The sequence below is a fragment of the Pyxicephalus adspersus genome, chromosome 4 (genome assembly GCF_032062135.1).
Source record: "Pyxicephalus adspersus chromosome 4, UCB_Pads_2.0, whole genome shotgun sequence".
Lineage (NCBI taxonomy): Eukaryota > Metazoa > Chordata > Amphibia > Anura > Pyxicephalidae > Pyxicephalus > Pyxicephalus adspersus.
In genome coordinates this window covers 115431431-115443652 of record NC_092861.1, presented here as the reverse complement: position 1 = coordinate 115443652, position 12222 = coordinate 115431431, and the positions used below count along the sequence as shown (strand labels likewise).

The following is a 12222-nucleotide window of genomic DNA, read 5'->3' as shown; positions in this document are numbered from 1 at the left end:
ATTATACTTATTTAATGCTGCAGATTGCTAATATTTTCAAAACAACTTTGACAACTACTTGAATTTGGTACAGCTTTTAGTCATGGTGTTTAGTTCTATTTTAGGAGATTGTTTTGAAGGAGATTGCTTGCTTGACAGTTTGCAGTTCTGCCTTGTGCTTTATTGTAGTGCCACAAAACTTTGGGTAAATAAATGTTTACATGGCAGAAACTCTATGCATTTAGGCAGGTAGACATTACAAAACAGCCTGCTGAAGTTCAAACAGAACATAGGAATGGAGAATAAAAGTGATTTAAGTGACTTTAAATGTGACATGGTTGTTGGTCCTAGGCAGACTAGTCTAAGGATTTCAGAAACTGCTGATCTAGAATTTTCAAGCATCTGAAAAAGAGAAAATATCCAGTGATATAAATGTGCAGCCATTCGGCACCAACTACGTGATGCTATACTGTCAATATGGACCAAAATCCCTAATGAAAATTTCAAGTACCTTGCTGAGTCTATTCCCCACAGATCGGTACAACTGCATAGCTGTAAAGTGTGTGCAGGTATTATACCAACACTGCAGTATTTCTTCAGTAGCACACACAATAAGCAGCATATGCTGGGATTTGACTAGGAAATCGTTTTATCAAATGATCAATATAAGCTGATAACGCAGCTTATAATTACCACAACTTCCTGAGTGTTTGTGTTGTAAGACTTCTTAATTCTGAGAATTTGCTCATGCTGTTAGACATGCTGTGTTATTACACAAACTTTAAACTGTTGAACCAAATTATGTAATGAATTGTTGCATATTTAGTTGATGGAACAAAACGTTTTACAATCTAAATTTGGGTTATCTGGAGTGAATAAAGCTCAACTGAATGTTTATTATATGTCTGCTAAATACATTTGAGGTGCTTCAACACAAAGAAAAGAAGTTCCATGAAGATGTCAGATTCTTTGTGATTGTTTCCAGTGACAGATGATTGAATGAATGCTGTACATACAGTGCTGTTCTATGGCGAGGGGAGGTGGGAGGACGAGTGAATGGCACCCACTTGTGCTCTCCTCCGTAGGAATTTACAGGGTCGTCTGCTGTCAGCATTCTGTACAGAGCGAAACTTTCTATGTGGAGCCATGGCCTCATGTTTCTTTACTACTTATATAACATCTTTGTTTTGTAATTAAACATTTGTATAGAGTATACCCACAATCTAGGTATTACAGGGCTTCTAAAGAAAGTGCATAGCAAGTAGCTTTCAGACTGTATGTTTAAAAAAAAATTTAGATGGGAATTTTTGTCCCCAAATTAGTTGTAGAAGTGTAGTTTGAGATACTGAGCTTTGTTTTTGGGCTTTTGTTGTTAATATTGTCAAAAAGTTGTTAATAATGTCAAATGATCAATGTGAAATATGCAATATTTCCTTTTTACTCAGCTCAATAAAATATTTTTACTTTTTATTCCTGGACATAACTGTAATTGTATATAGCCATTAGTGTTGTATTTCCTGACATTTCAGTGATTCTATAAAGCAGTGTTTCTGAACCAGGGTTCCTCCGGAGGTTTCTAGGGGTTCATTGAGCAATGAGCAGTTTGGGCCTTTTGGGTTTGATGACACCTATGATCTTTTTGGCTGTGAGGTTGGCATTATTCCCACTGGCCAGCATTGTAAGAGGCATCATAATGACCACCACACTAATGTATTGTGACCTGTGAATTTAGTAAGTATAGCAGGGGATCCTTAAGACTTGTAAGTTATTTCAGGGTTTCCCCTTGATTATTCTACACTATATACTTCCCTGTTAGACTCTTATATTGTGTTCTGTCTACATCAATGCAAAATCTCCTCACAGCAGGAAAGCTAAGTGCAGCAAACCAGAGATCAGTAATGGAGGAATGGTGTTTTAAGTTGGCAATACTGTGGGTATAAAAGCTTCTACTTAGATAATATACCAGTGGAACCACTACCGTAACGGGTGAATTGACCAGTCTGTGTTATTAGTTTTAGATGGACGTCCCTTAGTGTGTATTTCCAGGCTTTTGTCTGAAAAAAAGTCAATCTATAATGACTGTACGTGAATGGTCTTGGTTTACAAAGTCATTGTAGACCTAAGGAAATTCAGGTGCTTTCTAAGAATGTTTATCAAACCAGTTTATCAAGTTACCTTCCTTGATACTATCTGTGCATGTACAGTGAACCCATTAGGAAGTTTGAATGGCTTTTCACATTTATCATTTTTCACCTCATATTTTTAATATTCATAATACTTATCAACTAAAAAGTGTAGCTTAAAACAATTATCCCATCTCAATTTGTTTAACCTAAGAACAAATGTGGTAAAATAAAAGTAAATTTAAATAAAAAAAAAATTCTTTTTTATAAAACTCTATCTTTTAAACAATGGGCTTTTTAAAAAAAATCTTTTTATATGTTTTACAGAAATCCTTATTCACAGATTGTAATCTTTGGTACAATATAGGTTTAACTTCTGCATAGGAGTTCCTTCAAGCAAAAAGTACATGCACATAGTGCCTTGGTACAACACTTTCAAAAAATGGTTAAGTACCCAGAAAGCTGGTTATGGAGTAATTATTACACGTGTTGGGTACCGGCATTTAGGTGATTATTACACATTAGCAGCAGAATAAGTGCTGAGAGATTAAAGCACATACAGTGAGTACTGGGTGCTGAGGTGTGAACTTGCATGAGTTTGGTATTGAGTGTTGAGAGGTTCACATGAATGCCTGGGATCTGAGCACCCAGCACATATTACATATTGTGAATATGTTCATTCTGCCAGTAGAGCCATTCGATAAGCAATTCCTTTGATGTTGTGCCAGCTTTTTTTCCTTCCGCAAGCACTGTACTAGTGTTACACCATATATTGATACAGCTGCTTAGATATTGGATCTCTGTAAAATAGCCACTCCTGGCCTCACCCGCAGCATGACAGTTTGTTGTACTTTCTGCAAGAGCTTAAGGACATTAGTAAATATTCCAGATCTATCCCCACCACTTTTCTCAGCTCAGGTAAGTAGAATTGATAAAGTAAATCTTCTACTTTCATGTATTTTAAATGACAATGTTTGTATCTTCTGGTGATGAATCAAGATTACAAATGGACCCTCAGTGTTCTCTCAGTTGATGGGTGAAGGTCCCGTTCAAATTAGTTTACTATTTTATTATGATACTTAGCATATTAAGTTTGCAGAAAAACAATTGTTAATATAAAGTATTGTTCAATCCTTATGTCGTTTATGATTTTCTGATTTTTTTTTTTTTAAGTTTAATTTATATACATCATTGCGTCTTTTGTCTTTATTTTTCTTCTAGGGAACACCTATTTGCATTTTCTTGTCTTAGTAAGTGGATGCACCTCTGTGGGAAAAATTTTAGATGCTGAAGTTTACAAAATCACAGCTACCGAGTTCTGCCCACTTCAAGAGGAGACCAAAGAGGAGGAACGAGTGACGGCTCTAAGGAAGTTTTTGAATTCGGGGATGTTTTATTTCTCATGGCCAAATGCAGGATCCAACTTTGACCTTACTGTTCGAGCTCAGAAACAAGCCTGTGACAGCAGTTGTGAGCCTGGCAACTGGTTCTTCTGGTTGGTAATATTTGTATCAGTTTTTACACTAGATTAGATATTTTAATTCTTCCTTGCATATATTAATGCAGACTGATGAGATTGTCTCTTATTCGGTTTGCTTTCTCCTTCTGTAACCATGTTTCTTATTGATACAAATGCTGAAGCAGGATTAGCCCCTTATTCTGCTTCCTCCTCCCAGCGTAAGCTGCTGTATAAAACTGTAATAGGCCAGAGACAAACAGCCGTAAGTTGAATGGCATTTTGCATTATAGAGTTGTCTTAGTTTTGGCTTTGCAATATGCTCCAAATAGTATATTAGGCTGTTCCCACACCAGGCGGTGCATGGTAACTATTTTAATTGGTGGTCAACTACATGCCTGTAGAAAAGGTACATTTCTAGGTGTCAGCAATAAATATTTGCTATGTTACATTCTTTGTAATTTTAAAAGCAATTTGTCTGCATAATGCATGAAACCGATTATCAAGTCAGAACTTGATATATTTACTTCTGTGTTAATGAATACGGATTGACACTGTGTCAGTTGTATTTGCCTGGAGCCTATCTTTAAAGTGTACCTAAACACACCAACTATTTGTTAAATAAAAAGGAATGGTCTTTTCAAAGCAGAAATATACACATATACACCGTAACAGGTACCCAAACCTCTACAATGCCTATTAGATCGTTGGATCTTGAATAATATAGGATCTCTATCTTACATATTTGCTGTTTTTTAATGACTTAAAAGTTTCAAATTAAGCTTGCTGCAACCAAAAATTGTCAGGCTTCTTTCTGGTATTGTGCAGTGGACAGGGGTCAGCATGAGCATTTGTATTTATTTGCAGCCAACTCCAGTCCCCCCCATTCCCAACACATATACGAGATACATGACTCTAAAAGAGAGTATTATAAATCACTGAGACTTGGGCACCTTGTTAACGGTTTACTGGTTGTCCTTCCATGCACTGCTTTTCGTAGATACTAATTTCTGCTTACCAGGAGCATTCAAAAAGACTTTCTGTTTTGGAGATGCTCTTACTCATCGTACGTCATCTAGCTATCACAATTTGGCCCTTGTCAAAGTCCCTCAGATCCTAATACTTGTCAATTTTTAGTGCTTCCAACACATCACCTTCAAGAACTGGCTATTGCCTTGCTGTCTAATATATCTCACTCCTTGACAGCTGCCATTGTAACACGATCATGTCATTCACTTCATCTGTGTTTATTGTTTCGGCTGATGGATGTATACAGTATCTAAGCAAACAACCTTAAAAGAATATAGCTCTCCAAGTGCGCAGACAATACAATAAGCCTAAGAAAGTGACATTAAATATTAAACACATGGATGGAAATACACAGCTACACATTTGAATAGAAGTACTGTAAGTAAATCTGGATGTTGCTCATTAATGACTAATCACGTATCTTTTTTCCTAGTTTGGTTTCACTTGTGTCTGTGTTGTGGTAAACTGATATAATTGAATACCAATAAATAATAATAAATAAATAAAAGTCACACATTTAGGGAGACTTGTTAGAACTGAAGAGAAAGTTACAGATAACAAATATGTTTCTTCACTTTCCTTCTCTGTGTTTTTGACTTTGATTGCTGGGTTAAAACAAAGCCAGTAAATATCAATAGTCCGTGTACAGTTTGTGGATTTTTAAGTGAATTAATCATGTCTCCTTCATTACTTTGAGATTTTTGTAGCTTATACAAAGGAAAAAAATAAGGATTTAATCAAAAAGAAAATTATTTTTAAATGCTTAGTGCTATAACCAACTATTCCATTCCATGTAATGTAGTGTTGTCAGTTAAAAAGAGGATTATCTCAATTTACTAAATTGTAACTCTTCACAGTGTTTCACAGACTAAAATCAGTCACAAATTCACTTTTAAGAGAAACATAATTTGTAAAACGATTCCCTTTATTCTTCCCTGGTATGAAATACCTTGGCTTTGCCTCTATTACCTAATCAATTAGTCACCATTTGAGGGTAATTACAAGTTTTTGATGCTTGCTGCCTTTTTAGGCTTTTTCCCAGTTTTCTGTTACACTGCAGTGCCTCGATAACTGGTTATTTTATATAAATAACTTTCAGATTTACCCTACCTGTACTGGCTTCAGAGTCCATGCATTACTATTAAAGAGGAACTATACTCAAAACTCCAAAAAAAACAAACACACTTACCTTGAATCCCACAGGGCAATTCGATCACTCCCGGATTGTCCGGCATTGGGCCCCGCGTCGTCTCGACATCCATCCCAGCGCCAGCGCTCCAGGTGCCGCCATCTTTGTCCTCTCCTCCAGGTTCTTCAATCCTACGTCACTGACCCAGGCACGAGATCAGGTGACGTAGGTTGAAAAAAAATTTGCCAATCTCACTGCACATGCGTGAGATCTGCAAATTTTTCTCTTTGAGCAAAAAGGCTCCTTCTGTGCATACCTGAGATGCTCGGCCATGTGCAGAAGGAGCCCCCAAGAGCCTCCCTGGATTTTTACCTTACATAAAAGGGTTCTCTATGCTACGAGTTTAGGTACGCTTTAAGCTCTGATGAAGGAGGGATTTGTTTAAACCCCTGCTAGTTGTATTTGCAAATAATGAAAGATAAAGTGTAGATGCCTTTACAATGTAGTTTGGTGTTCCTTTTTATATCTATTTGTGGGGTTTTAAACTTTTTTATCAGCAAGTTTAACAGTTAACACACTCTTTTCTCTCCTTTTTTTAACCCTATTGCTATAATACTGACTAGAGAATGGAACAGGCAATTAAGTCACATATATTTTTGGTAGGATGAGTTCTGAAGTGACAGTCCTATATTTTTTTATGACAGTGTTAATTCAAGAAAACAAAAAGTTGTATTTTTAGAGTTATAAAGTATGGGGCAATAGGCACATAATGATTGTATTGACCTAACAATGAAGTGTATGTTAACATTTGAACAATAACATTGCTTTCTCTAGATCTGTTTGATATAGGGCAAATGTTGATAGAGAGGTGGTGTTTTCTAAATGGACACTTACCTTGCCCATGCAGGGCAGACTGACAGTGTCCCTGGCAAGGCTGACCAACCTTACTTTGCTCTGCCTGCACTCCCTTAGCACTCCTTCCTCAGTTACAGCTAAGGACAAAACCCAATGACAAGATAATGTCACTAATTTCCCAGGTCACTGACACTGGTAATTTTATTGCTGGTTGCCATAGAGGGAGGAGTGGCAAGAGGGCCAAATCAAAGTAAGTATAAGGTGTTGTGCTAAAAAAATGTATAGTCACTATCACTTTGCCATGAAGAGAACTTTGCAGGAATGAATGGGACTGATTTATTAAAGCTCACTATGACTGGAGAGTATACTTTTTCATCAGTGAAGCTGGGTGGTCCAGCAAACCTGGAATGGATCTGGTTTAGGAATAAAAACATTGCCAGCAAATAGCAGATTACTTTGAAGAAAACCATTCCAGGTTTGCTGGATCACACAGCTTTACTAATGAAAGTGTATCCTTCAGCCTTGGAGCGCTTTAATAAATCAGGCCCAATGAGTCCAAGGCAAAAATATGAAATTGTAATTTTTCATACTAATTATTTCAGACATTTTTACAATGGTTTTTTACACACTTATGAAAGTATCTGACTTCATGCTTATTGAGTGTTAATAAAAGCCAGGAAAATAAAAAATACAGAGCAATAGCTGTTTACCTTGTGTAAATATTTTGTAAAGTCTGTACTCTCTACATCCTATGTATTTTATTGTGTTTGTAGGAACAGACTGCTGCACGTGCCTTTAAAACACTATCAGGTCAGCTGCTCCGACTGGCTTTTAAAGGTGATCTGTGGCGGTGTAGAAATCCGTACCGTCTATGCCTCCCATCGGAAAGCCAAGGCTTGCCTTATCTCTCGTATCAGCAGTGTACGAGCTGGTGCCAGGTTCCATATTCGTGGAGTAGATGATGATGGACATGTTTCTAACTTTGTTGAAACAGAGCAGGTATTGTTTACTTTTTTTCTTTTACTCATAATTAGATGAAATATTTGTATACTTGTGCTGTCTCCCATTTTTACTCCTGACTTGGCACTCTGTTACAAGTGCTTGTAGTGAAGAGGCTGATCCAACAGGCCTGGCCAACAAGGGAAAGGGTTTGCCGCCATTACTGCATGTGTGCATTACATGTGTATGTAGGTATGAAGTGGTTACATTGAGCCTGCAAAAGTATTTTGAAAGCGTTTTTTTTTTTTTTTTTTTTTTTTACACAGAGCTTTAATAAAGCAAATGTTGTTCACTTTGTCTAATTTACAAAAACAAATGCTTTCCTGTAGCAAATGACACCACAGTTCACTGCTTTGCCTTGCCATTGCTGTGCCATGACTTTTAGTAGTATACCAATGCACCACAAGCTATGGTAAAGCTTTTTTTCATGCATTGATGCTGCATGACAAAAGATGTCCCCGGCTTGTTTTTCTTTCTGTTTTAGTTTATTGTTGGACAATTCAAAACAAATTCTTGCCTTTATACAACTCATGGTAACGCTCATTATAACATGCATGTACACCAGAGAAGACAGGTGTGAATAGGCCTTTGGGCTTTACATTTATTGGAAATCTATTAGAAAATTAGTGCAAATGGCAAAGAGTTTTTAACACTTAGCATTGCTAGTGATTTTATTCTGATACAAATACAGCTGGGGCTAAATGTATATAGCAGGGAAATATAATTAAAAAAAATCACTCACCGCTGAATAGGGACTGTCACTTATCATATTTATGCAGTTCGTGTTAGTGCAGTTTTCATAAACGTTTCATTCAAGTGAAGTTTTCTGTGCTGACATTGTAGATAATTTTATCTTTTAGTATAATTAACATGCACTTTATAACTTAACAACTTAATAACAGCCAACTGAGTAACTCAGGTTTTTTTATTTGATGTGCCTACAAATTGCTTCTAAGCAGATAAATAACTGAAATGCTACATACAATAAGAAATGACAAATTATATAAAAAAAAGTGGGTGACAATCTGTCTGATGTGAGATTTTATGGTGTTTTCAGCTCAACTCAAAATTCATACAACTTTTACCCAAGATTTACTTTTTTCTAATTGAATTCAAATGAAAGTGAACGTTTTTTGAATCTTTGTGTCAAAGCTCATACAACTTTTACCCAAGATTTACACTTTTTTCTAATTGAATTCAAATGAAAGTGAACGTTTTGTGAATCTTTGTGTCAAAGCTCACATAGTAGTATTATAGTAGAAACATACTGCAAAGTTTGAACTTAAAAAGTTTAAGTTACTAAAAGGCTAAATAAAGATAATAAAAGAAAAAAATTTGCTTTTTTTTCGAGTCTCAGGTAGTTATTATGGGTTCAGTGAGGTAAACATGATAAAATCACATAATCATTTTTGAAACTTATTTCAGGACACCTTTTATCAAGAAATACCATGTGACTTGATTGAGAACTTCTGAGGGGCTTTGAGACATGATGTCAGATGTTATCTTATCAGGGGCAATAAAGTTGGACTTTTCGTAAAAAACACTAAAATATACAGTATAATGTTTAACTTGTCAAAGAATTTGTATTTCTCTTCTTTCAGATGTGTGTACTGCCCTATGTGAAAGTCAAAAGGATAGAACCAGACTGATGAGCTTATCTCTGGGTCACTCTGCTGTTTTCTCCCATCAGCATATTTCTTTTTGGCATAAGTGAACTGCCATACAACTGGTCGGCTCCTTTATGCTGCTTATGCCTCAAATCAAAGTTCTGCTGTATGGTAGCTTGCAAGAACTTAATCCAAGCTAATATATAAATAAATAAAATAATACATATGGTGTTATGTTAATTTGTATGTTTTATATCTGCTTGGAATTAAATTTAAAAAATAATAAAAATAACCAAAAATGAAATGCTGCAGATCTTGTATCTTTTGGGGTGCCACAAATAGATGTAAATATTGGTGTATAAAGTGGGTTTGCTGCAGTGTGTCTGTGTGATTATGAAAAGCTAGGACATTTCATGAAATGTACGCAGTTGGTATGATCTTGTGTTATTGTCTGATAGACATTTATTATATGTGGAGTACGGTAACTGCATTGAGTTTCACATTGCATACTTTATCTAATGTCACTTATCTAAGCATTATTTTATCAGCAGTCGATAGGATTGCATGTATGTATTTTTTATTTTTGTATCCTTGCCATTTTTTTGTGGTCTGGCTGTCTTTTGTGGATATGGACCATCATGTCCAATGAATGTACGAGCTAGCTCAAGCATCCCTGTTACAGATGTTCCGACCTCTTACAGTTGCACATTAAAAATGCAGCACCTTACTGACAAGAATATATAGCCCCTACCCACTATGCTGACAGGTAATGTATTTAGTGTTTCAACATACTGACATATGCTATCTGCAGTGTATTTTACCTGATGATGTATTGTAACATTGCTGTGTTTAGATAGGAAGAGCACACTTATTACTTCTGTGTTTCTTTTGTACAACAAAGGGACAGACTTTATCTCATTTGTTTTTACCAATTTGTAGAAGAGTTGAGTACAGCCTTTAATAAATGTTTATTCTCTCCTTCCAGACAATATATGTAGATGATAATGACCTATCATCCTTCGTGCAAATCAGAGGATCCGTCCCAATATTCTGGGAACAGCCGGGACTACAGGTAAAGTATATTGTCTGAAAGTTATTTAGAGCCTGATGGTTTCATACCATTTTGACAAGGCATTTTTCAAGTTATATGAAATTACTGTAAGGATCACATTTAACTTTATTCATCAGTGCTCAACCCAGAAATTTTTTAAAGCTGGGTGGAAAGAAATTGTAGGCGGGTGAAAGGCCCTGATTTGTGACCCAACTCTTCAGTAACCACCCAGAAACAGCCGGGTGGTTCCTGAAAATTGCCGGGTGGTGCGCCCAGCTAAAAGGGGCTGGGGAGAATACTGTTCATGTTATCGGGTGAATTCTATCTAATTTTTCATCAGAAGGGATAGCTTTATTATTAGTCTATTAATAAAGTTGGTCAAAAACAGGAAATGTGTGCTGAAATACATTGGCCCTAAATTTTGCCTTGCAACCTTGCACCCTGTAACTTGCCCCTAATAGGTATTTGCTCACAAATATGATAGACCTATTAAAGACAGGAACAATAAAAAGATCTTGCTACATATTGATGGCATGTTGTTTTATTTTCAAAACTCTTTTTATGGTCAGTGACTAATCATAGTATTGCACTGATATATTGTACTTCTTTTCCTGAATTGTTCACATAGAAGTAAAATGTTGGATCAATATGGGTTCCTGTCAGGATCCTAAAGCAGAGGTAGTGTTTCTAGCTGCTTTCCTAACTGCTTTCATTCAATAATTTTATCTTTAGGATTTATGTTCAGGTTAAGTGTAATGGATTTGGTGGCCTAAACCCAATATACCCTAGTTCCTACTTTCAACTGCCGACGTGTTTTAATAAAGAACAAAAAACCTGGATATTCTGACCAGAGATCATTGAACATTTACTGATGCAGGCTGTGGACCAAACTCCCCTTTTCCTACATTGTTATAAATCAGTGAGGTCACCAATCATAATGATGGACCAGAAAGAAGGATGGAGGATATGGCTCAATGAAGTAGCAGGTCACGGTTACAGAATAGAAGGAACATTCTTCTGAAGAACAAAGAAAGGGTTAATTACATGTAGATAAATGAATATATGGTAACAGGTTTGCAGCATCCCCGCTGATCTACTAAGAGCTTCTAGAGACGTTTCTTGCTCATTGAACAGATTTTCCTACTTATCAACAGAAGTGAGCCAAGAGCCACGAAAGAGAGCTTACTGTCATACTGACCAATGTTGCAGGTCAGGTACATTTCTACACGGTTCTTAAAAGCCTCAGATTAGCAATGGAGATAATGACTACAGTGCATTTAAAGAACAATATGGTCATGTGAAACATTTTAGATGTGCCAAAAACTGCAGTTCTTTTATTCTATAGTTTTTTTATTCTATTTTTTTTCTGTGTGTTGCATTTATATTGTCTGCAGACAGCTGCCAAATGCAAACTTTTGATTTATGGTTTATTCTCTGACTCATTTTATATATGTGCTTAAACAAAATCAGCCATTAAATAAAACCCAATTTGTTATATGTAATACACCTCTTCTTGTGCAAATTGTGTCCTAGTTGTTCTATACTACTCTTAAGTCTTACAGATACTTCAAGATGAGCTAAATAATTTTATGGGGGGTACTTAAGAACAGATGACATCATGCTGTGAAGAAAGCAGTATTGGCGTGTATTACTTGGAGAAAATTATCCCTTTTATAAGTTATTTTCCTCTATTGCAATATATGAAACACATATTTAACTGCCTGGATGAAAAGCACAAAGTGTAACAGGAGCATAACCTATTGTTAACTCAGGCATGGATTTGTGTATTACAACATGTAAGAAGCTTACCTGGAAACCCGAACAAATCCTTCTAGAATTATATTTGTAACAACCACTTTCAGATTATGAAAGACATAAAGATTGTTGACACATAAAAGAGCCATGATTTCTTTGCTTGTGTAATTACCTGAATGTGATGTTACTTTCCATTAACAATATTTGACAGAATACGATGTGACCATGTATTTATTAAA

At 36.0% G+C, this 12222-nt stretch overlaps 1 protein-coding gene across 1 annotated transcript in view; it reads left to right on the top strand.

Moving 5' to 3' along the window:
* The window catches only part of LOC140329223 (synaptojanin-2-like), a 57002-nt gene that overhangs the window by 16998 nt on the left and 27782 nt on the right, over positions 1-12222 (top strand). The window contains exons 3-5 of the mRNA XM_072409369.1: positions 3324-3597; positions 7345-7570; positions 10163-10249. Of these exons, the coding sequence (XP_072265470.1) occupies positions 3324-3597; positions 7345-7570; positions 10163-10249 (587 nt within the window). The remainder of the gene's footprint in view (positions 1-3323; positions 3598-7344; positions 7571-10162; positions 10250-12222) is intronic.